Source organism: Aspergillus luchuensis, chromosome 6 (genome assembly GCF_016861625.1).
Source record: "Aspergillus luchuensis IFO 4308 DNA, chromosome 6, nearly complete sequence".
Taxonomy (NCBI): domain Eukaryota; kingdom Fungi; phylum Ascomycota; class Eurotiomycetes; order Eurotiales; family Aspergillaceae; genus Aspergillus; species Aspergillus luchuensis.
In genome coordinates, this window is record NC_054854.1 from 2536737 (window position 1) to 2560540 (window position 23804).

At 48.1% G+C, this 23804-nt stretch overlaps 9 protein-coding genes across 9 annotated transcripts; 5 read left to right on the top strand and 4 right to left on the bottom strand.

Annotated features, from left to right (window-relative positions):
- Positions 1-584: 584 nt before the first annotated feature.
- AKAW2_60845S (F-box protein) lies at positions 585-1418 on the top strand (the record flags this gene model as incomplete). Its single annotated transcript, XM_041693015.1, has 1 exon — positions 585-1418. One exon carries the CDS (start codon positions 585-587, stop codon positions 1416-1418), a length of 834 nt encoding a protein of 277 aa, XP_041546342.1.
- A 148-nt stretch (positions 1419-1566) lies between these two features.
- AKAW2_60844A (cytochrome P450) lies at positions 1567-3545 on the bottom strand (the record flags this gene model as incomplete). The annotated part of the gene is made up of 5 exons (XM_041693016.1): positions 1567-1757; positions 1808-2345; positions 2416-2750; positions 2826-3017; positions 3083-3545. The coding sequence occupies 5 exons, from the start codon at positions 3543-3545 to the stop codon at positions 1567-1569; spliced, it is 1719 nt and encodes a 572-aa protein (XP_041546343.1).
- A 4837-nt stretch (positions 3546-8382) lies between these two features.
- Positions 8383-10303, top strand: AKAW2_60846S (GMC family oxidoreductase; the record flags this gene model as incomplete). Its single annotated transcript, XM_041693017.1, has 2 exons — positions 8383-8631; positions 8681-10303. 2 exons carry the CDS (start codon positions 8383-8385, stop codon positions 10301-10303), a joined length of 1872 nt encoding a protein of 623 aa, XP_041546344.1.
- Positions 10304-10925: 622 nt separating this feature from the next.
- AKAW2_60847A (uncharacterized protein) lies at positions 10926-12445 on the bottom strand (the record flags this gene model as incomplete). The annotated part of the gene is made up of 4 exons (XM_041693018.1): positions 10926-11272; positions 11329-11468; positions 11522-12144; positions 12206-12445. 4 exons carry the CDS (start codon positions 12443-12445, stop codon positions 10926-10928), a joined length of 1350 nt encoding a protein of 449 aa, XP_041546345.1.
- A 2752-nt stretch (positions 12446-15197) lies between these two features.
- AKAW2_60848A (exosome non-catalytic core subunit RRP45) lies at positions 15198-16194 on the bottom strand (the record flags this gene model as incomplete). Its single annotated transcript, XM_041693019.1, has 3 exons — positions 15198-15792; positions 15852-15971; positions 16031-16194. The coding sequence occupies 3 exons, from the start codon at positions 16192-16194 to the stop codon at positions 15198-15200; spliced, it is 879 nt and encodes a 292-aa protein (XP_041546346.1).
- Positions 16195-16444: 250 nt separating this feature from the next.
- On the top strand, positions 16445-17493 carry CWC15 (spliceosome-associated CWC15 family protein; the record flags this gene model as incomplete). The annotated part of the gene is made up of 8 exons (XM_041693020.1): positions 16445-16454; positions 16508-16530; positions 16578-16654; positions 16701-16985; positions 17037-17121; positions 17170-17340; positions 17394-17429; positions 17476-17493. The coding sequence occupies 8 exons, from the start codon at positions 16445-16447 to the stop codon at positions 17491-17493; spliced, it is 705 nt and encodes a 234-aa protein (XP_041546347.1).
- Positions 17494-17950: 457 nt separating this feature from the next.
- AKAW2_60850S (RNA polymerase II mediator complex head subunit MED22) lies at positions 17951-18487 on the top strand (the record flags this gene model as incomplete). Its single annotated transcript, XM_041693021.1, has 4 exons — positions 17951-17984; positions 18048-18112; positions 18175-18243; positions 18305-18487. The coding sequence occupies 4 exons, from the start codon at positions 17951-17953 to the stop codon at positions 18485-18487; spliced, it is 351 nt and encodes a 116-aa protein (XP_041546348.1).
- Positions 18488-18934: 447 nt separating this feature from the next.
- On the top strand, positions 18935-19768 carry DFR1 (dihydrofolate reductase; the record flags this gene model as incomplete). The annotated part of the gene is made up of 1 exon (XM_041693022.1): positions 18935-19768. The coding sequence occupies one exon, from the start codon at positions 18935-18937 to the stop codon at positions 19766-19768; it is 834 nt and encodes a 277-aa protein (XP_041546349.1).
- A 343-nt stretch (positions 19769-20111) lies between these two features.
- Positions 20112-22943, bottom strand: AKAW2_60852A (chloride channel protein; the record flags this gene model as incomplete). Its single annotated transcript, XM_041693024.1, has 3 exons — positions 20112-20267; positions 20314-20700; positions 20748-22943. The coding sequence occupies 3 exons, from the start codon at positions 22941-22943 to the stop codon at positions 20112-20114; spliced, it is 2739 nt and encodes a 912-aa protein (XP_041546350.1).
- Between the last annotated feature and the right edge of the window lie 861 nt (positions 22944-23804).

Sequence of the window (23804 nt, forward strand, 5' to 3'; positions counted from 1 at the left end):
TCCACCATTGGAAAAGAGAGCTTCCTCTCGGCAGTTGGTTGTTGTTCAGTTCCATCCAAGAGAAATGGCCTGCTTGTCACGGGGCTACCAGATCGGGTTAGTTATTCCGAATTGGGAATGGTGACATGGGGTATCATCGTAATACCGTTACATCGTTATGATACCTGAGGCATCTAATGGTCTCCATCTACAAAACAAAGTGCTTGATTGCATGGATTTCTAGTAAGGAGATATCCTTGATACCATGCACAATATGCAGAGAATCTGACTTTCATGTCACATGTTCTCGTGGCTTGGCTCATCTGCAAGTCAATTCAGCAACTCGCAAGTACCCACAACATGAGCATCCAAAGCTGCGCCACGATCCTGGTAAGCAGCGCATGCCTATTATTAGATGTTGTTTTTGGTCTCAAACGTGATCATCACCATGGTTCCTCTATACTTGTTACGGACGAACACATCCATATAATGCTATTCAGCCTCATGCTTAGCATTCCATGGTAGTTCTCTATCTGGTTACAATGTCATCATTTGTACCTTATCATGAGCCCATCGATATGAGTTAGACACGCAACTAGGAGGGAATGACTACCTACCAGCTTTTGCTTCTACTAAATCTTTCCATTCGTATCTACATTCCACAGGATATGGCTACTACCAAAGAATCTACTTCAGTTACTTCTCAAACGGAAAACGCAAGTATGGCCGCCCAGAAAATCTGCATCCCTGAACTTTTGGAGATGATTCTTCTACAGCTGGACATGCGCACTTTGCTCGTATCTGCTCAAAGGGTCTGTCGTGCATGGCACACCCTCATCAAAGACTCCAGCTCTCTCCAGACCTTATTGTTCTTCAAACCAGCGACCAATGCGTTCCCGACCGAGCCAAGGGCAAGGGATATGGTCGAGGATAACCCACTGCTTTCCTATATATGGCACGAATTCTGGCGAAAGAAAGTGTCCAATCTCTATTTTCCTCAACTTGATCCACATAGAGAGAAAGTGTTCCTCCGAGAAGAAGCAAGCTGGAGACAAATGCTACTCCGGCAGCCGCCAGTTTCGTTAATGGGAGTTTTTGAATACAAGAAGTCTTACAGGGCTCCACGAGGCTCAGCGTGTTGGTTCAAGGAGGAAGACAAGTTTACGAGATTGGGGTATCTATACTCGGAGATGTCGAGGCTATCCCTAATTCCTGGGCGAGATCTTCGCTCGTTTTATGAGCGCGACCTCATTGATCTGTACGAAAAAAGATTGGGGTATATGCGTGCACGCGTAACTTCCTGTCATCTGCCATCCTGCGCATTTGTGATATATTGTCATGAAATCCTGGGAGTAACTGGAGAGCCTTATGGTCACGGGCCTTTAAAAAGTGACCTAGAGCTATGGCTAGGAAACGAGCTTGGAGTTTATGTTGCCTAGAGCATCCGCCGCCATGAATTTATCTGTGATGAGTATAGCCTATAGCCTATAGCTGCTTGGATGTGGGAAGATTGTGCGTATTGCTATAAGGCATATTTTAATTTGCTAAAGAACTCTATAAGACACGGATGCCACGACATTTTGACAATCACATCTCACGACGTTGGAATGCAAGCTGTAAAGGAGGCAGACTCGTAGTAAAAGTATCCAGTGCTCCCGTTTCAAATGCCTCTCCCGTCTCGCCAGGCGCAAACGAGAAGTTGTACTGCTGGGCTATGGTCGATATGCTGGTCCGCAGACTAATCATGGCCAGGTTCTTCCCGGGACAGATATAAGGGCCTGCTTCAAATGTCAATCTGGGTAAACCACAAGGGAAAACCATCGCTCACCTGTCAGGAAAGGAATGAAAGGGGCACCGTCGGTCCTCATCTCGTGTCTCTTCTCACTCCATCGCTCTGGAATGAATTCCTTAGCCTCCTCGTAGTACCTTTCGTCAGTCTGAATCAGCTGAACAGGCACGAAAACAATGGTGTCTCCTGGAATATGGACTTCATCGACCTGAAGTCCTTCGGCTGGCGTGACACGATAGCCCCCTGTCATAACAGCAGGACGCAGGCGAAGGGTTTCATTGATAATGTCATCAATGAACGAGATATCCTTGACCTTATCATAACTCCAGTCATCTTCTCCGCCCGGCATAGCCTCGTCCAGTTTCCGCTGGAGCTTGGCCAGCACAGATTGATGCCTAGCCAAATAGTACAAGACGGTCGCCAAGGTGGTGGCTGTGGTCTCACTCCCCGCAATAATGACTGCCCGTGAGTCCTCATTCAGGGCCAGGCGAGAAGGAGCAGCAGAAGCACTTTTCTCCACGTATGCTTTGAGAAGCCATGAAACGACATCTTCGGGATAGGAGTTTGCATCCCAAGTCTGTAGGATAGCATTATACGACACAATCATTAGATATTACCATTAGATTTTCACGATGAGAATTGCATACCTTCTGCTTCCTTTCAATTTCATCAGCACACCACTTGAAAAAGCTTCTGTAGCTAGAAACGGCACCAGGGATACGGCAGAGTATGTGGAGGAACCACGGGACCTGCAATAGAGTAGCACCGGCGGCCATATGGTCGTGAACTCCTTTGATCGCGGGATGCTCCACACCGGTGGTCAGGTTATGGAAATCTTTGCCAAACCCGACGTCTCCCATTATATCAAAGCTAAGAAACATTGTCCAAGCCGTCACGTCGATAGGTTGGCCCAGGTTCTTTGCTATATGGGCGGCAAGTAGATCAGCCTTGCTTTTGACCCGGGGCTCGTATATTCCGAGAGCTGAACGAACAAGATGATGGGATCAGTCATTGGGTTAATGGAGATGATAGAGAGAGATTTATCAAGCTAACATACATTTTACGTTGAAGCCCCGGTCCCACGCCTTTCTCCGCATTCTGTGGTCATCATGATCACGAGTGTGATGCACAGAGCAGTACTTGGGGTTTGTTGAGATATGGGCATACCATGTTGACTTGCTGCATTTGGACTGTGGCCCAAAGAGTAAAGGTATAGCGGACTTCCGCACAATGCAGACCTCACGTGGACCTATAAACGCGGAATACATTACAACCTGGACGAGAAGGTGGATAAGTTAACTAGCACAGGATTACCGGTTCGAACAAAATCGCCATATTCGTGATGAAGTCTTGCGATCTCCACATTGTATTGGAGATCTTTGCCTGCCAAGTAGGCATTATAGAAGCGGGATAACTTGGCTCCCACTGGACCTGGAAAGTGATGCAGGCGATGGAAGAATAATCGATAGATGCCAATACTGGAGATAAGACCCGTGTTGAACGCGGATGCGATGAGTACCACTCTAAGAAGAGCCTGAGCGACCGAGAATTGCGTCAAGGCTATGTACGCAGATGCTGTCAATAGCACCGCGACCGCATAGATTGTAAATAGTACGAAGAGATAGTCTTCGACCGGGAAACTGGTGCGAAAGAGACTGACGTGCGAGAGCAGCCCAAACCCCGCGGCAGAAGCAGCGAGACTGAGCAGATCCGATTCCAACACAGCCCGCATGTCTGCCAACGAGACAATAGATGGAGAGAGTTGCATTGTGCTCATAACCTATTTCTGTATGTTAAAGTGCATGGAGATGTTTCCACTGACATTGAAACAGGGTGGGGCACCTGTTAATAAATGTAAAGGGTAATAAATAAACGTAGAGTGAGCCGTGGATGCGGACGTGCTGGCATGTCTGTTTGCAGCCGATGCTCTGTCATCTGATCGACAAAACTAATGGTTAGGCCCCCAACCCTGTGCTAACTAGCATAAATCCATGCTAATGCTTCGTCCAATCTGTATTGCAGTGATAGAGCTAGTAACTCAAGTCCAGCAATAATATGATCGTACGTAGCCACGCTAGCTGATTGCATGACGCAATACAATATAGTCGTTGATAGCCACAATAAGCATTTGTCTATTCCTAGCATATTAGTACTTCGTATTCTGTATCTCTTCAATTCAGAAAATAATAGAAACTAAACATATACGACTGGACCTGACACTACAAAATAGTTAAAGTGTACTTTGTCGATGCAAATTTTCATTTCAATTAGCATCATCGTATAAACATGACCAGATCATGAACCCTATATGCGCCTAAATAGTATGAATAGAGGCTAATTCACTCCTCCACTTCTTGGCCCCCAATCATATCACTGATATATAAGGTTGAGCTTTATATCAACGCGTAAATGTCTTCTATCCCGTCATCACAATATCGTGTTCTTCGGAGAGACCGACGCGCATGCAACGGGCTAAAAGAGAAACGACGGTGGTTCAAGCATTTCTTCCCCCCTCCAGTAAAGTTTCTTTCTATTATTAGCGTTGAGTCTTTTTCTACATAGCCCTTACTGCGCATGCAGACTGAAAAGGGGGTGTAGCAGTTCACCAGAAGACCGTATACCGTATCGTTTTGCTTTCTTTCCTTAATCTGGCTTGAGCGATCGACACTCATGTTAGTTAAGATAAGAACATTGCATAATTTAAAATGATTGCCTTTTCGACACCCATCCATATAGAATACTATATCTGTGTAAAGTCTGACCAATCATCGTCGCATTGTCTCGTTTCTTGTATGGGAAGGCTGCAGGACTTGTTTACAGCTTCTTTAAACCAGGAATGAGAAATCCGCGATGTAAACGTTCCTTTATCTCTGTGAAATATGACAGTCACCGCCAATTGTCTCTTGATCTCAAGTTGCTCCGATGACTGTTGATCCTTCGGCCGGGAAATAATATCACACAGGATTGTTCTATTCGACCTAGCGGAGTGCACTTCAAGGGTCGGTGAATTCAACAAGATGTAACAATACTGAAACCTCACCAATGAAAAGCCAACCACAGTAAGTCTGTCAACGGGGAGCGGTGGCAGATCATTGGTTGTCCTGACAAGCTAGCTATGGGCGATTCTTTCCTGGAATATGGTGACTGATGAGATAAGTGTTCCATCAACCATGCTAAGACCGCCTGCTATTCCCCCAGCTGCGTATGTGCTCTATGATCCTTATCCTATATTCTCACTAACTGAGCTAATTAAGATTGGCCTCTGGTCCCGCGAATATTCAAGCTATTCCAGCAGAATAAATAACATGGCCTGTGCACCACCTACCGAGTCTACCCGCTTTTAAGTCAGAGTGAGTATCATCAGTCACGACTGTAACCCGGTATATTGTTGCGAAGCCAGGCTACCTGAAGAATGATTATCTAACTGATTTATTAGTAACACAGTCAACCTCTGTGATAACATGCCATTAGAGACGCAGAAGATCCCAGGTAGGCCCCACGGTAATGCCAATGGCGGACCCGTCGCCAACTCCTTGGACTAAGACATCCTGGCTGGATGCGTGTTACTCAGCTGGAGGACCTGATAATCAAGCAAGCTTTGTATCTGTTATAGAATTATAGAAATATAAAACTCTGGATATATCGATCTAAGACAGTACATACAGTACTAGTCTGTAGATAACCAGCCTAATCCTAATAATATAGGTCTGTTGACCGCCAATAAGACATCAAGCTATAATCAAGTCAATACTTAGCCCCCATTTAACCTAACTATTTTCTCTATTTTAACAAGATCATAAATAAATATAAGAAATCTCTATAATCTGCTATTCGAGGTGATGATATTTCTTGTTCGTGAGATCTTTCCGTCAAAACAACCTGTTGGTTCAATATACTGTATCAACGGTGACTCGATCTCACGGACGGGACGAGCTGAGCTGCTTTTCAGAACTTGGAAGTTTTCCGTATTTACTACTACTAATGCTCCGTACCGACCCACCGGTTGCACCAATCAATGGTTCTAGCAGCAGGGGGGAAGTCCAGATTGAATCTATGAGTCCTCCTATCAGTTATTTGCGATGGGTTTCCGGAGGCGGTGGAAGCACGAGAAAAACAGCATGTTGGAAGCAAGGATAATGGAGGAATAACGGAGAGAATCGACTCGCAGGCAGCCGATCAGTCGGCTGCGCCACTCGTTCATATCTAAGTTTTGTATGACTACGCTTTGTTTTGCTTTTGTTGGATATTCAGTTGTGTTTAAAGTTACGACAGCAAGCTTTCTACAACGTGGCATGCATTGGTTCGTGATCTAAGTGTGTGTGGTGTTACTGCGAGAATTGAGGGATCAAGGGGCCTCGGGCTATATTATGTGCTCCAAATGATTTGAGCCAGATGGGATACTATAGTATCTCGAGCACTTTTTACCTCCCTCTTGGAAGTAACATTGTGTTAATTACTGAAAACTGTCTCAGCAAGATTCTCTCGTAGTTAGCAACGCCTTTCCCACGCGTGCTGTGATGACCCCTGCACCCGAACATGAACGTATAAATGTCTGTAAGGACACCATACACAGCATCGTTCATCCCTATATTGCTCGGCCTTTAGGGCCGCGATCTTCTTTGGACTTTTTCTTGGTGTTCATATGTTAGGAATCAAGAAAAGCGGTTGCTTGTGAGGATTCGTCATTTCCCACAAAGAGTGTTCCGCATTTTATTGTAGGTTCATTCTTGAGTGTTTGGGTTAACACGTCGGTAGTACTGTATGCGTTAGCATCCTATGGGATTTTTTTGCCGCATGAATAGAGATGCCTGCGGTATGCAGTAGCTGGTTACAATTCTCCAGTAACAGCAATTTATATGAAAAATAAACTATACTCGGTATAACCGGAAAGAGAAGGAGGAAGTAGAATTTATATTGAGACAACTACTATTCACGCAGTAGAGGATAGAAGTAAATATTGCATAGTCTACAAGAGGTTTACGCATCTTCACTTTGCCAGATGTCTATACAATTGAATCAAGAAACTGCCCAGAGAGTTCGATTCATGTTGCTATAGTCGTCTAAGATTACTCGAAATAGTGTATGATATTGAATTGTTATTTCGTTATATGTGGAAGCTGTACATCTACTATGAATATATAGAGACAGTTGATGATCGGAAAGAATATTGTTAAATCTGTACTAGGCTTAACGCGTGCACGAAGTATGGCTCCCTGCAGGCACTTTTGAAAAAAAACCAATAGATAGGAGATATCAACCCATCTTCAAAAGCCTCTACTCCAAAGGTCTAGACCATAGGCCTTCTCCAAGCCGTTATCCCTAATTTTTCTTAGTCCCTCAACTTGCCGACGCTATCTGGCTCTAATTTCAGCAGCGTGTCTTGGCGCTGGACTAAATATTAAAAATATGGGTTGATTGTTTCAGATTCATATGAAGAAAAGCTTGGATATTTAGGCTTGTCTGCACGGACCTTCCTCAGTTCTTGAGGACACCCGGCGTTGTGTGGATTAAGGAAGGTAGACATTAATAGGCAGGTGAGCAAAATTAACAAACAGATTTATCTAGTTATCAATAATATGTTGTAGTCTATGTACTTAGTATGTCTGTACATACCTTTTATAAAGGCAAATGAGCCAATTTCCCACGGTGACACAGACCCCACACAGCATTGCGAGGAATGTGAGACCCTGGCTCGTCTAGAGTCAAGCCGTACATTTCTCTATACAAAAGCGAGAACGACCTCGAAAGATGAGTAATAGATTGCATATGTTAGACCAGTAGAGAAGGTGAAGAAATAGCATGGCGGGATCAGGAGCGTACAAGCAATTGCCCATGGACTCACCTTAGACTGACAGATCCCTATTCTTTCAACATCTGTTCAGTCAAGCATTGGACCGTGAGTCTCAATATACTGTTGGTATAATAGGAGTAAGTATTTGTAGAAATTGAACGTACCGGACCGAGAGCTGCAACCCCCGGCCCATGGGGCAATTACGCAGGGCATTGACCAAAAATGGAATCACAAAAGATGTCCACATGATGGAGCTCTGTAGCCTGCAAGAGCATGATGGTGGTAATAAAGAAACACAGGAGCAGATGAGAGGTAAGCGTCTTCAATCTTTCTTATATACACTGGTAGCTAGGTGGTTGCATAGATATTCTGTGTGAGCTAAACAGATGATATGGAGACCGCACAACGCTAGCAGAAAGAGGCTAGCGTTGCGCGGTGATCAACGGTATGACATTACTAGCGTATGTTGAAAATCCAATCAACGCTTGTTTCTTATTGACGGTTTGCATGTTTTGCTTCTCTGGATACAGTGACTTATAATAGAGGCATACATAAATATAATGTAGGTTCTGGGATTATGCCGTGGTTCAACAATTGCCAGGGTGTATGGAGAATGCAGTGAATGCAAGCTGATAACTATCTGTTAGTTCCAAATACATTCTCACATAAAAATCCACAGCCTCATGCCATCAAAAGTCAAACTAAACGTGGTCGTCTTACGTGAGATTATAGTCTGACAGCTAACTACTTATAATTCCGCCAACTTGCCCCCAAGAATTGATCCCTTACCAAGAGCTAGTGGATTCAAAAAAATACCAGCAGCATGTCCTCGGTAGGCCTCACCTCGTCGCTCGAGGATTTCCTCGCACAAACCTATGACTACCTCATCATCGGTGGAGGAACTGCTGGTCTGGTTGTCGCATCACGGTTGTCTGCAAACCCCGATGTGAAAGTGGGAGTCATTGAGGCAGGGGATGCAGGGTTTGATGATCCAAATATCACCAATCCTGGGAAGGTTTCGGCCATGCTACATAATCCCAAGTATGACTGGATTTACCAAAGCACGCCACAGGTAGGTCTTTCCGACCCTCTACGCTTCGGAGCAGGCTAAAGGCTCCTAGGCTCAGAACCAAAATCGATCTCATCACATTCCCCGAGGTAAAGTGCTCGGAGGATCGAGCGCGATTAACTTCATGGCGTATGGGAGACCTTCCGCGGTCGACCTTGATGACTGGGGCACCATAGCCGGAAACAGCGATTGGTCATGGGCAGGACTAGCTCCGTATTATCGAAAGAGCGAACATCTTGAGTCGGCTGGTTTGACCGGCACTGCATCGGAACTCTGTCCCGTGCAGAAAGAGGCACATGGCACGCAAGGCCCGATTCACACCTCGCTAGGCCCTTGGCAAGCTCCTATTGAAACCCCCCTGCTAGCCGCAATGGACGAGGTGTCGGGGCTGTCTCGGCCCCAAGAGCCATGGAATGGAGAGCACTTGGGCTTCCATCGGTGCCTCTTTACTATCGATCGAAGCGCTGGCCTCCCACATCGCAGTTACGCGGCCAATGGGTATCTATGGCCAGTGCTGAGTAGACCAAATCTCCATGTCCTGACCAATGCGGTAGTCACCAGGATCCTTCTTGACGACGAGCAGTGTGCTCGTGGGGTTGAATTTGTTCATGAGGGAAATATGTATCAGGTCAGCATCACACGCGAGGTTATTCTATCAGCCGGTACTTTCGAAAGTCCCAAGCTGCTGGAGCTGTCAGGTATCGGACACCCTGAACACCTCGCCTCTCTGGGCGTTCCATGCCGGGTTCCTCTTCCAGGCGTCGGGACAAATCTCCAAGAACATCCCGTGTCCGCGGTGGTGTACGAATTAGCAGACGGAGTACTGTCCATAGACTCCATCCTGCGTGACGAAAGCTTGCTAAAGCAGCACCTGCGACTGCTGCAGGAAGAGCAGTCCGGGGCACTTTCCGGCCCGGTCAGCCTGATGGGGTTCATCCCTTACGGACCCCAGGTCTCAGCTGAGCGGCTTAACGAAACCATCCTCAACGTGCTGCAGCATCATAGTAATGATGCCACCGACGATGCCGAACTAGTGACTTTTGAGCACCGACGGCGCCAACGCATTGCCGCGCATTTATTGGACCCCCGGTCAGCGGATATCCAACTGGTGGGATTTCCATCAGCATTTGCTATCGATCGAGTGTATGCCGATTGCAGCAAACTTAGCCCGGGCCCTCCCCCAGGCCGGAACGCATGCTACTCGCTTATGGTCAGCTCCATGTATCCTGTCTCCCGGGGAAGCTCCCACGCGCAGTCTCGGGACCCAGAGGCCGCACCAAGAGTGGACCTTGGGTTCCTGAAGAACCCCGCCGATGTGGACGTCCTTGCTACGGCTGTCATGGTTGCGGATAACATCTTCCAATCTCCTCGCATGAAGGGGCAGGTCTTGGCCCGGGTGCAGCCGCCACCTGAGGTCAACTTGCAGGATGTAGAGCAGGCGCGAGAATATGTCCTGGATCGGTTGATGAGCTATCATCATGCACTTGGGACATGTGCTTTGGGGTCGGTAGTAGATGAGAAGTTATGTGTCAAGGGTACTCGGGGTCTGCGCGTGGTCGATGCCAGCATTATGCCGGCCCAGGTCAGTCATGCTGTGCTCGGCACAGTATATGCGATTGCGGAGAAGGCTGTTGACCTGATTGAAAGCGCTTACTCCCAATCAAACGGGGTGTAAGCGAGCTTTTGTACCATAATAGATATCTATTCTCTTTTGGAAGAGAATTCGAGAAGGGGATTTGAGATCAACTAGCGAGATAGAAATACTGCACGGCTGCAATCATTGTCAATGAGTATGCTTTGAAGTGCGCAAGATTTATAGATTTTGCCAACCATACCTATCTGCGGCAATAGGCCCCGTTTTTTTTATGCTTGCTTGTGGACAGGATATAGTAGCATGCCCGCCCATATTAGAACATGTCCTTCCGCCGTTTCCTAAAAAGGCACTTCAGACCCATACAAGCATAAAGATAGATATAATATTACTTTGAACATAAGCGTGCCTTATCCGATCCCCATATATTGCCCAATCCAGGCAAGACACTTTAAAGCGTGGCTTTGAATAGGCAGTGGCACAGCCGAGCAAGTAGAGAGTACAAATAAAGGATGCAACAATAATAGGCCTCACACGGAGCGCCCAACTCCTGGAAAACTGTTCAAGAATTAGACATGATGGTCTTTGATAATGACAGCCGAGTGTGTGCTACTTGACATAAGTATTTTCAGTGAATTTAGTACTTCTTGGAAGTACGCCGAGTAGAAGGCGCCTCATAAAATGGAGTATGAAGGGATGTTGATGATCATGCATGTTGCATAAGATCATCCCAAGACTTGATGCAGTCATTATCAACAGATGATAAAGACGAGCAGACTTTGATAATTTGGCTGTGGATATGCTCCGCCTCCCATGTCGTAGGTATCAGACAAAGCAAGTACTTTATACTTTCCTCTTCACTGTCTTTCGGATGACTTTGTTCGGTAACGAACTCTATTGCGGTTTTCCCTGATCTGTCTTTCCTGGAGATTAACCAAATCGATGTATAGGCTTCTAGCATTCGAGCTCGACGTATATGCCAGGTGATGTCCCCATCTGGACGAATACCCTCTAGAAAAGGGAAGACTGAATTTACCGACGGCATGGAGAAGGCTGTGGAGACAATTAATTTCACATTCAATGATCTGCGCATTTCCAGTTGAACTAACCATCAGGTCGGAACCTAACTTTCAGGATTAGTAGTTCCAACGTTTCCTCTTGGAGAGGTTGAAACAGAGCATCCATGATCACTGACTGAGTGGCCTCGGTGGTTTTAACGAGATATTCACGAAGGTCTAGCTTTTCTGCCCTGATCCAAATCGTAGCTCAGCATCCTGTCAATGAGTCGCCTTGAAAACCTACCGTTCAAATACCAGCCATTCGACCTCGGTCTGTTCGCCCCTTGATATATTCTTCAATGGACGCGGTTGACCACGATTAATTGAGTAGGGCCTGACCGGTGAAAAGGTGTATGAGTGGGAAAAGTCATATAGAACTGTATCAAAAAAATCCATCGGAAGTCTGAAGTGCTCATCTTTAATATCCCCATGGGTGATTCCAAGGCGGTGCAACGTCAAAAGTCGGCGAACACGGTCAGTGAAGAGGGAGTCATAGTAATCCACTTCAAAATCACTCAGAGAGCCTAGACCTCTCAGCTTATCCCTGAACTCATTCCCATGACTATGTTCGTCGCATGCTGCTAGGATTCGTCGTGATGAAAGTTTCGGCCTGATACATTCCAGGGCAATGGCTCGATGTTTAGCGTAGGGGCTGCTAAGACACTTTTCGAGATCGGAAATGACACCATGAAACCCAGGAAAGTAGATTCTTTGAGAGCTTGTACATGACGCGTCAATGCGATTGAACACTTTCAGTTCATTGGTAAACCAATCATGTTCATCCCTAAGTTCCTTGGCCGTCTTAGGGAAACGTGGGGGCCGGCGTCTAAGCTGCATTTCTGCATCATGTTCAGTGTACTCTGGGAACTTCAGTTTGTTTAACATTAGACTTTCTGTTGAGCTTTTCCCCCCTCCCTGATGTACTCACAATCTTAGCCACATGCTGGCGGTGGAATATCCCTCCACGTCGGACATAAAGCCACAGAACTTGTATTCTGCCAAACTCAGAGTATCGTCCGGTATCTGCGGATCTTCCCAGCATCCACTTCTTCTGCGGATTGAAAAGTCTGACATCTTGCTTATCTTCATGGCCTGCATTGATCCAATCTGGTAGAGGCCAGTCAGTGAAGAATGTCTCTGTCCATGACTGACCTTGCGTATTGCTCATCCTCGATCAAGAAACTGGTGAACTAGCTTTATGATCACCTGAAAATTGCAATCAGTCAAAATTTCTAGATTGTGTATATCCACTTCAACGAGGGTCCCGTGAAGGTTCCTTTGTAAGTTTCCAAGCACCTAAAGTAGGATTAAAAGGATGATACATTGAAGAACAAGACTCTCAGGAATGTGAGATGAGGTGCGAACTGATTTCTTATATTGTAGATATAAGCATGTTACTGCCAGATTGCGATTTTCTTATAGGGAAAGGGTGCCTGCAGCTGCCTATATTATTAGGCAACAGCTTGACCCCTTGCATAGCTTACCAAAGATGCATTTGGCCAAATAAGAAAAAGATTTATACGATAGGATAATTCTCCCATTCTATGAGGAGCCAAAGGACCCGCAGAATTGCAAAAAAAGTAAAAGGAGAATATGGCCATTCACTGGCTGCACCTGCCTCATATGGCCATTGTGTAGTAGTTGTTTCTACAATTGCGGCAGATGTACGAGCCTGTCAATGTAAATGCCCCAGGATTCCCCTACTTCTAATGGTTTACCATTTGTCGTTCAGTCATTGCAGAAGCTACTACAGAAGATTCCTCATTGCTAGTCCTTTATCAGCCCCAGTATAACAAAAGACCCCAAGGATAATTGCAGCAAACAATGCAATCGCAATCCACCAAGTGAATACGAGAACACAAGGCATTTTTCCGCCCGTTGGTATCTACACTAATGTATGCAACTTATGCAACTATCCTTCTTTCTGTTATACACAGACAGCCCAAGAGCAGTTGACAACTCACAGAAGCTCTGTTAGTGCTCAGTCGAAACACTATTGTCATTCTTATCTACTTATATCTTCTGTTGGGACATATCTCTCTATCGGCTGCTCACAGAGATGCGGTATATTGTTTTTGTCTAACGGTCAGCGCGTCGACGTTTGCTCTTTCCTTCCACCAAACCCATCAACGGAATTCCTACCGGCATGTCGACCAACATCTTCACGTCGTTCTCAGCGACCTCCAACACGCATCGACTTCGAGTCCTCCGGAGCCCAGGAATGCACGCTACCGGGCTACAGAAAGTAAGAAGCTTCCAAAAGCACCTTACACGATAAGTCCCGAAACAATGTCTAACTGCTCCTCATAAACTTCCCACAGGCATAGACTTTGAGTCATCTGGAGCCCAGGATAGACCCCGACTTCAACGAATGCTAGCATACATTGAATCCACAAAGCATATATCAACCACTACGTTGAATATGGTTCCTGCCTACAGCACTGTAGGATCGTTATGGGATGGTGGTATTGATATGGAAAAGCCAAGTACAGAAAATCTGTGCTTCTGGGGACAAGTAAGAACCTTACAGATTTACTATACTGAACAAACCTCAAGCACATTCTAACTGCTTCATTATCCAACAGAGGCACTTCCAGCACACTTGTTCGGCTCCTACATATACCACAACTGGCAAGCGAACGTGGAGGATATCGCGGAAGAATACTCAAACATTGTATCTTCCAAGCCAAACCTCAAACTCCAGATACCGAAAGCTGTTTCCACGGTACGATGGCGGCTTTCGAAATCGATATATGGATTGTACGCCGGCATAGTACAAGAAAGGAAGAAGGAAGCAGCTTCGGGGGTCTCAAGCATCATACAGTCTGAGTACTGTCATTAGAGAAACGAGGAGATCTTCTCCCTTTCTCTGGTTGATCCTGACCGCGACCTCTGGTGAACTGGACCTTACAGTCCTACTCAAACTAGCCGAACTTCTCTAAAGACTTCCGCCGTGTCGAAGTGAAGAGGTGGACTGGAGCCTAGAAAGTTCTAGTACGTCGACCAAACTCTTCAATAAGCTCATAGGGGCCAAGCGACGCTGGGGCTTGAGATTGAGCCCGTCAATCTTGCAATGTCATAAAAAAAAGCAAGACAAAGGACAAAATTCTTAAACATTCGAAACGTGAAGGTGATAATCTGGCAAGACCTATTCATACTACACATCTATAGGGGCAAGATTGACGGGCTCAATCAGGAAGCCCCCAGGCCTCCAGCGTTGCAAGGGCCTACGAAGAGATTAGCCGACGTACTGCCCTTCTTTCAAGACAGGGTGGAAGCTCCCTTCCATGTGGGCAATGCCATCTACCTATGAGGCAAGCTGCCTCAGGTTACAGCTGCAAAAGACATCGTCCTCACTCATCGCAATGAGCAGCTGCCTCAGGTTACAGCTGCAAAAGACATCGTCCTCACTATCATCGCAATGAGCAGCTGCCCGGGCAAGAAGGGGGTTAGAATGGGAGAAGATCCGGGCGCATTCAGTCAGTAAAGGGTTAGAATGGGAGAAGATCAGGGCGCATTCAGTCAGTAAAGAAGATGGTGTGGAGGTGAAGGAGAGATATGATGTTGGAATTGCGGTTCTGCCAAGTAGGCAAAACGATATATCGCTGGCTACTTGGAGCAGACGGAGCGACAAATGTCTCATCATTTGATGTCAGGCTTCAGGCACTGCAAAAGCAACCGGAATCCTCTTCAGATGTAAGTTTATGATTTGATCAGATAATTAATGTAAAAAGTGGGATAATTATATGATTTATTATGTAAGAAGCACAGATTCCGTAGGGGAACAAATCTACGAGACTCATGCTCATTTATCAGTGTGATTTTGTCAGACGTTTGCCGAATTTTATGGCATAATTTTGATTTCTAATGCAGTGTCTTAACTCATTAATGGTATTCGCTTCCCTGAAGCTCAAGCCCAATTACCGATCATTTTCCGCCCGCGACTCCTCGGCCATACCGATCTTCGCTCGTTTCGAGAGATCAGCTTGTAACGCCTTATCGATGGTTGCATTGATCTCCTTGACCTTTTCCAAAGCAACAGAAGTCTTATCCACAAAGACCATCGCATCCACTGGCGATCCAGAGAACTTGGAGACGAAGCACACATCACCCGCATTGTTGATGCCAATTACGACGTCGGCTTCCGCTGCTTGCTCCTCCTTCCGAGTTGCATCAATAATGACCCGCTTTCCTTCATCAAATGTGTGGAAAGTAACAGACAGCGGTTTATGCGTGATGTTCAATGCGACAGGAACTCGCTCATCAAGTCCGTAGACAATCACCTGGCCATCCTTGACTACAGCGTCTTGACGGCGGAAATGCTGCAGTCCAGCCATAATACCAATACAAGCCGCATCAATCAGGTTGCCATCGTAGTCGGTAACGTGGACGTCCGCGCGGATGCTCCAGCAGCTGACACCCTTGAGGATACAGAGGGACTCGGTGTCCAGGGCGTTGGAATGGCGAACGACACGGTCGAGGACGTTGGTGACATATGTTTCAAAGTCTCCTTGTCTGAAACAGAAACGGTTAGCTGAGATATTGCTTGCTCGCGGCTGATGAGGAATTCATACCGGCCGTTGTCCCAAGCGGGAGAGCCCATGGCAGTTAGCTCCATGGCGATTGTGAAAAGACCGTCGAACGGACGGTCATCGTGAGGTTTCGTGACTTCAGCTGAGATACGGACAATAAGACTGCAGCGGAAGAAGAGTCAATTAGCGTTGTTAAAGCAAGCTGCAATGAGTCTACTCACCTGGTTTTGCCGAGCTGCACCTTCACATGTCCATACTCCTCCCCGAACGACACATTCAGCGGACGCAGCTGATCGAAACCGCGACCGTCCAGTCGCACATCCTCGCGCAGCGCATTGAGGATGAAGTCGCGCTCAGTGACGGAGAGCAAAGCTTCTTTGTTCATGATTGCGGAGGCGGATTTGGCCCCGGCGGGGGGTCACGGCGGACTTTCTGGGAAATTTCCTGCATGCCGCATCGTCATCGAGGCGGCGGGCCAATGTTGTTCCTCGTGGAGCCAATGAGAGAGATTGCTCGCGGGCGGTGAAGTGGCTGACTCATCTCGTGGCCTGAGGTTGCACATGGGCGATCATTATCAGATCTCATCCTCATCGGAGTGCCAACTACCACCAACACACAGTCTAATAGCCGCCACCATGACTACGGGTATGTATCTATACTCATTGGAATAGCGAAGCTCTGTACTGACCAACTTATAGCTCACAGGCCCACGTTCGATCCCGTATGTACCTCGATCATCTGCTCAGCGCATGAAGCTCATTGCAACAGGCACAAGGAAAGGAGGCCCTCCGCGGCCCTGCGTACCATCAACGTCTTCTCCCGGCTTACACACACCTTAAGACACGGTAAGTGGTTTGCAGACCGTGTGCGATCATCACTGACATGTCCAAGTCAATTCGGTCAGGGTAGTGAAGTCGAAACTCAGCAACGCGATTTGCGCGCCGAGCTGCTCCAAGCGGAAGCTGCTCATTTCGCCAAGAAGAATGGAGTTCCCGTGGACGAGCCCAAAGTCGAGACCGCCACGCCCAAGCGCCAGTTGGAGGGTGGTTCACCCGGTGATGATGCAAAGACAGAGGAAGAAGATCCAGAAGCCAAACGACGACGAATACTAGAGGAGACTCGAGATATAGATGCAGATTCTGACGAGTCGGAAGATGATAGCAGCGAGGATGAAAGGTCAGACTTGCGGATATTTTAGGTTCGCGCGATAGTGCTGACAGGATTCAGTGACGATGAAGAGGACGAGGCTGCCGAATTGATGCGCGAGCTGGAGAAGATCAAGAAAGAGAGGCTTGAGCAGAAAGAGAAAGAGGTTTGTGCAGAAGATTTGGATTTGGGATGAGTTACTGATAGCTGTCAGGAACGCGAGCGTGCTGCACAAGAAGAGGAGCAACGCGAGGTTGATATTGCTCGAGGCAACCCGCTGCTTAACCCCCAAGACTTCAATGTGAAGCGTAGGTGGGACGACGATGTGGTGTTCAAGAACCAGGCCCGTGGTACAGAAGATAGGAGGGGCAAGGAGTTTGTCAACGTAAGTATTGCCTTGTATTATGTATGATGCTATGATACTAATTTGGCATGCAGGATCTGTTGCGATCGGACTTCCACAAGAGATTCATGGTGAGTTGTACGCCTGGAATAGCGATGAATCTACTAACTCGTGTAGTCGAAATACGTCCGCTAAACTCGTGCCCGAGAAACACACGCACTCATTGCAGCAGTCAATCCGACGACTTGTCTATCCTAGAGTCGTCAATCGATCCCAATCCATACAGACCCAGCATCGTGGTAGAAACAACTCCCATGTTAGCACGCGTATAGAGAAGCAGCACAAGCATATGCTTCCCAATACAACACCTGAAGAAAGCGCGACGACAAGCGAAAGAGTGAAAGGGTGATCTGACACATGGCGATACCATATTTCTTCTCATAGTGTATACCCACATCTCAATCAAACCGATTATCCATATAGCCCAATATAGTTTAGTACCTGGGTAGTCTCCTATCATATCAACCTGATAGACACCGTACTGCCGGCAGTACCCACACCGCTCCCAATCTACTTGCACCGCAGCATCCATCACAGTACTATCCAATCCCATCTTTTCACACAAACAGGAACCACTAGCTTCAGATCAGAAATGGATTCTCAACCGTCATCCAAAGCGCTTCACTGTAAGCCAAATCCTAAATGTCCATTCCCCCCGTCGCACAGCTAACAACCATCATCCGTCGCAGATCGCATCAACACCAACATCTCGCAATTACTCCAACGGTTCGAGAACATCATGGCCACAGCAACTGTTAGCTCACCGGTTCTCCTCCTATCCACATGATTCAATTACCATTAACCCTCAAACTTCAGACCGAAAGCACCAGCCACACCTCCACCGCCGTCGAGACATACCAGCTCGACGTGGAGTCCACAGCATTAGTACGTCCAACCAATCTTACACAAACCATATACAATGCTTACAGAAATGAATCTGGAATAGGTCCGCGCCGCAGAAGACATCCTCGCCCTAACCAGAACAATGAAAGAAACCTGGCTATTCGGGAAACTCGACACACTAGGCGAAGACGAAGCGGACGTGAAACGGCGCGAGGAATTAGAGATGAATGCGGAGGCGATTCAAAAGGCTATTGAAGATGGGGGGTTTTTGAAGGCTGCTAAGTGAGGAGCAGCTTTGTTTTGAGTTGTATTACTGTGGTGCATGGCGTATACCGGGTCGGTTATTGCATGGAGTTGGTGGATAAAATGGCGTTAGGTTTTCACAGTTGATAGAATTGTGAAGTAGGTAGTGTGTATATACCATCATCATCATCATTTCTTATTATTATCATTATATATATTTGTAAATATACACTGTTTTACTAACTGTATAAATATCTGTGTGGTAGATAATAAGCTAAAAGCACGTGGTTTACCACCATCACCACCACCACCCCAGCGGGGAATATCGTTGATCGCGAACCGTTCTGATAAAAGCTTCCCTTCCTATCAAATTTCCCCCCCACCGCGTCCGTCCCTCCCTCACTACCAACGACCAGCCTCATACAACACATACCTACCTACCACCATCACCACCACCACCACAATTCTTCTCAAAAGAATAACTACCAAAATGCCTCCCACACCCCGCCCCTTAACCCTCATCGTCGCTACCACCCCCATCCCAACCCCAATCACCACCCCCACCAGCACCACCGAGAGCAGCAGCAGCAGCAGCAGCAGCAGCACCCCAATCCGCCTGGGCATCGGCCACTCCGGCACGCTCCCCTGGCCACGAATCAAAACCGACATGTCATTCTTCGCGCGGGTGACCTCCCGCCCGCCAGTCCCCGGAACCACCAACGCGATAATAATGGGGCGGAAGACGTACGATTCCGTGCCGGCGCCTCTGCGTCCGCTGGCGAAACGCATTAGCACGATCATTACACGGGATGTGGAGGGGTTGAAACCTAGGGTGGCGAGGGAGGTTGAGGGTCGGAAAGCTAAGTTGGCTGCGTCTGCGTCTGCTGCTGCATCTACATCTGGGGGTAATGGTAATGCTGCGCAGCAGCAGCCTGCTACGGATGCGATCGTGTGCGGGGGATTGGATGAGGCGCTGCAGGAGCTGGAGACGAGGTATGGAGATGAAGGGAAACTAGGCAAGGTGTTTGTGATTGGTGGGGCGGAGATATATGGGGCTGTTTTGGGTGCTGCGAAAGGAGGGCCGGGGCCGGTGAGGATTGTGATGACGAATGTGGAGAAGAAGGGGTATGCGGAGGGGGATCGGGGGGAGGTGTTTGAGTGTGATACGTTTTTCCCGGTGGATGAGGAGTTGTTTGGGGAGAAGGAGGGGTGGAGGAGGGTTACGCCGGAGGAGGTTACGGAGTGGGTTGGGGAGGAGGTTACGGGGAGGTGGATTGAGGAGGGGGATGTTAGGGTGCAGATGGTGGGGTATGAACGTCAATAGTATGTATACTATTGAGAATAGTAGTGGTGGGTAGAGCTATGTGCGCGGGCGTACTTGGTGTCTATCATGGTGGAAGTTGATATACTTCTGGCAGAGTCTATGTATACGGCAGATATGTACAGTCTAGATAACAACTAGCCGCCCTAATAATGCTGGTACAAATCATATGCTCTCGCTGAAATAACAAATCAAAACCCAAATCAGAGGCAAACAAACCAACTCCTTGCTAATATACAAGCACAGGGAGTATGCACATTGCTGGATGCAGCTGTCAAATACTTGTCAATAATCGCTGAACGATGTCGTAATGAAAACACTGCAACGCTGAACGCTGATAATCACATCACTCATTCTCTTTCATATACTTCACAAAGGCTTTCTTATGTACTAAGCCGGCATACTGGCCATCATGCGACACGCACAGATAGCGCAGACCAAGCTTGGCAAAGCATTGATACACGAGGTCGATAGGCGAATGGATGTCGAGGGCAAGGGGGGACTGCAGATGTTAGATTTGACAAACGTAAATGGATGGAGCTACATACCGGATCAATGTATTGTCCAAAGTCGACGCGGCCGGTTTCGGCTTCATCCTCGCTGTCAGAAACAGCCGAGGAGCCGTCGAGACTCATCAGGCAGAGGGTGTTCTCCTCGTCCGCGAGGTTGTCCAGTGCGTACTCCAGCTCAGGCGCGGGAATTAAACCGGTGAGGACACCATGGCGCAGGATCGGAAGACCGCCGTCGAGTTCGCCCGCCATCAACAGGTTCTGAAGTTTCGAACGTAGCTCGCGTGCCGGCACAAAGGACGAGCCCGAAATGTCAATGATACGACTGGAGCGAACCGGCCGAACGAGATCTCCCAGCTGTGCATCCGACGTCGGTTGATGCTTACTGTCCAGGAACGGGTAAGAATTCATATCGGTCAACATATCCTGTTCTAATTAGCCCATATCTTTCCACAAAGCATTCGCGTACTTACGTAGATGCTGCGAGGTTCGATAGCGTCAGCAGTCCACTTGGCACACAAGACAGCCACGGAGAATGGCAGCACGTGGTCCAAACTTCCCGTGAGCTCAAAGAGAATGACAGCGAGTGTAACAGACAGGCGTGTTACTCCACACATGGTTGCACCTGCTGCGACCATGGCGTACACACCTGGCGTCACGCAGGATTCCATGCCGGCGGTGGCGGGACACGACGATCCAAAAAGAAAAGAGGTGGGATATGTCAGTACCAAGTACTGTGCTGCATGTCCAACGATGCGGCCCAGAAGACCACCAACAACCATGGAAGGGACGTAGATACCACACGGCACCTTGATTCCGAACGTCACCACCGTGAGGAGACTCTTGATGACAAACGCAACAAGCAAATATCGAATAATTTCTCCGATCCCCTCCTCCGGCGGACACAGACCAGTCGGCGATGAGGACTCGTGATCACAAGGGCTAGCCAACTCAAACATAAGCTCGGAGACGGGTAGCTTGGTGTAACGATTCCAAAAGCTAACCAATCCGGTCAAAACAGCAACAAGCACGACCTCGATCATTGGCCAACGCTTGATAAACCAAATTCTCCGGAAAGACCGCGCCCAGAGGTTCGAGGCCTTGATGAACAGAGCACCTAGCGCTCCACCGAGGACACCTAGGAGGATAAAGATTGCCATTTCAAACATCTCCCAGTCGCCCAGATAGCGGACCTGGAACAAGACAATCTTGCCTGTGCCGTAAGGATTGAGGAACTTCAAGGAGAGAGCTGCTGCGATGCAGCAGAAAAACGTTCGGAACAAAGTCTTCGGAGGGAAATAGTAGCTAACTTCCTCTAAACTGAAAAGGACACCACCGATCGGGGCACCGAATGCTACCGCCACACCACCTGCAGCACTTGCGCTCAAAACCTCACGTCTCTTGCCATCGTTGTGGTTATACTTGGCAAAAATGCGACAGCAAATATTGCCCACACATGTCGCGATGTGCACGTATGGTCCTTCTTTGCCCAAGCTGAGGCCGGACGAAACGCTGAACACCAGCGCAAAGGTTTTGATCAAGAGAGTCTTGAAGCCAAGGTATCCATGCAGAACGAAGCCGCTGTTAATGACTTTGACCTCAGCCACTCCACTACCTGCCGCAGGATAGTAAACCATGGCAGGACGCGTGGGGATGGCGGAACTAAGCGCCTGCTGGCTGGAAGCAGATCCGGGCGAATTACTATTTGCATTGTTTCCTTTTGTACTCCGTGACGACGCCGCCCCCAGGTTTTCATCCAAAGTTGTTAGCGACACCGAGGATGGAACCACGGTCTTTGTGAACAGCGTCAAGAGGCACGAGATGACAGAAAGAAGCACCACCCAGAAGATGAACATGCCGTAGTTGACCCAGTAATTATCCGGTCCTGAGGGATTGTAGATCTGGGACCAGGACCGCCACGCCGGGCAATTCGAGCCTCCTGTACAGCAGCTCTGACGGCTGTGGAACCAGTGTGTAGTACAAAAGCCTTCCTTCACGTCAAAGATGAATTCCTCAGTCACGTCTACCGAATAAGCTATCGCGGCCGTGATACAGCCAATCAATGCGACCAGGACCCAGCCCTGGGAGCCATCGAGCCATGCCAGCAGACGACCGCGAATATCCTTGCGCTTGCGCAGCTCCCGAAGCCGAGCCCCGTCTATGATACTGTCATGAACCCAGTCAGTGGAGGTGAACTGGTCATACCAGCTGCGCTCATCCATGAATGAAGCCGTCAGGCCATCTTTGACGGAAGCAGCCAAGCTTTCCGCCTGCTCCGCATCGATACTCCCGCGTCGACTAAATCGGATCGCCTGGGAGTTGGCGCGGCTATGGTGTCGCGACCGGCGAATGCTTCCCGTCATTAGGGTGTGTCTAAAGTTGAAATCGGGACCCGTATTTCCAGAAAGATTGGTATATGAACGTCGTGGCATACCCCGCCGGGTTTCATTGCCCTTCGGCAGAAGACTCGTGGTTTCGCCTACTTCCATACTCGGATCCGAAGGTTCATGGGGAGTTTGGACTTCAGAGAGAAGGCTATGGGTTCGTCGAACGGCAGATGGCGAGGGGGGAGCTGTTCGCGAGGCAGTCCTGCGGGCGTCCGATCCACCGGAGGGAAGCTCGGCTTCCGGGAGAGCGCCTTGCAGATTAGGAGGGATTGAACGAGGCATTTTTGGAAGACTAGGGAAGCAAGAGCTGCTTCGGACTTAATATATGCGGCCTGGAGATAGCTCAAGTCAGCCCAGGCAGTCCGGGGTCTGCCAGATGCAAACCAGCAGCAGCAGGGACGGAGAGATAAGAACAACCCTCAGCAGCGGACATATCCAACAACATTTAAGCCCGAGAAGAGGCCGAGAAAACGAACAGTGGGGACTCCGACTAGTTCGGTGGTTCTCCAGCGCGCGCGCGGTAGATGGCGGTGAAGTTGCCGAAGTGAAGAGACTAAGAGAGACGGGAGAGACAAATAAACACGGCAGTCGCAAGGTTAGTTAGTTAGCTTAGGGGGTGAGTGAGGCTGTTGAGGAAGCACACAATGAAAGAAAAGAAAGAGCTTAGCGAGAAGTGAAAGAGATGACACAATTAAGAGGGGCAGGCAATAATAGTTGTTAAAGTAATAATAATAATAATAATAATAATAATAATTCCGCCTCAAAAAGGAGAGGTTTCAGTGGAAAAGGGAAAAATAAATGCAGGAGGCAGCGATGGGCACGACATCCGAGGAGGTCATGGCCACCAAAGCAGATAAACGGGGCTAAAGGCGCATCATCTGACGATCGGAGTCCGGGTGGTCCCCTTGACTTCTTGTCTTGGTTGGTCACCACGCCCTAATCATTCCCCATCCACTTCCCAAGAGAGGAGGGTTTTCATGTCTCTCCTTTGAAACCTTGTTGCTTTTAACTCTTCCCACCTTCCACACCCCCTCCTTTCGTGAACTTCCCTGCCACATATTAGCAGATGATGAAGGGAGTGGAGGGGGAAAAAAGACAGCATGACAAACGGTCAGATAAATAAAGAATCCTGGGGGACCCGAT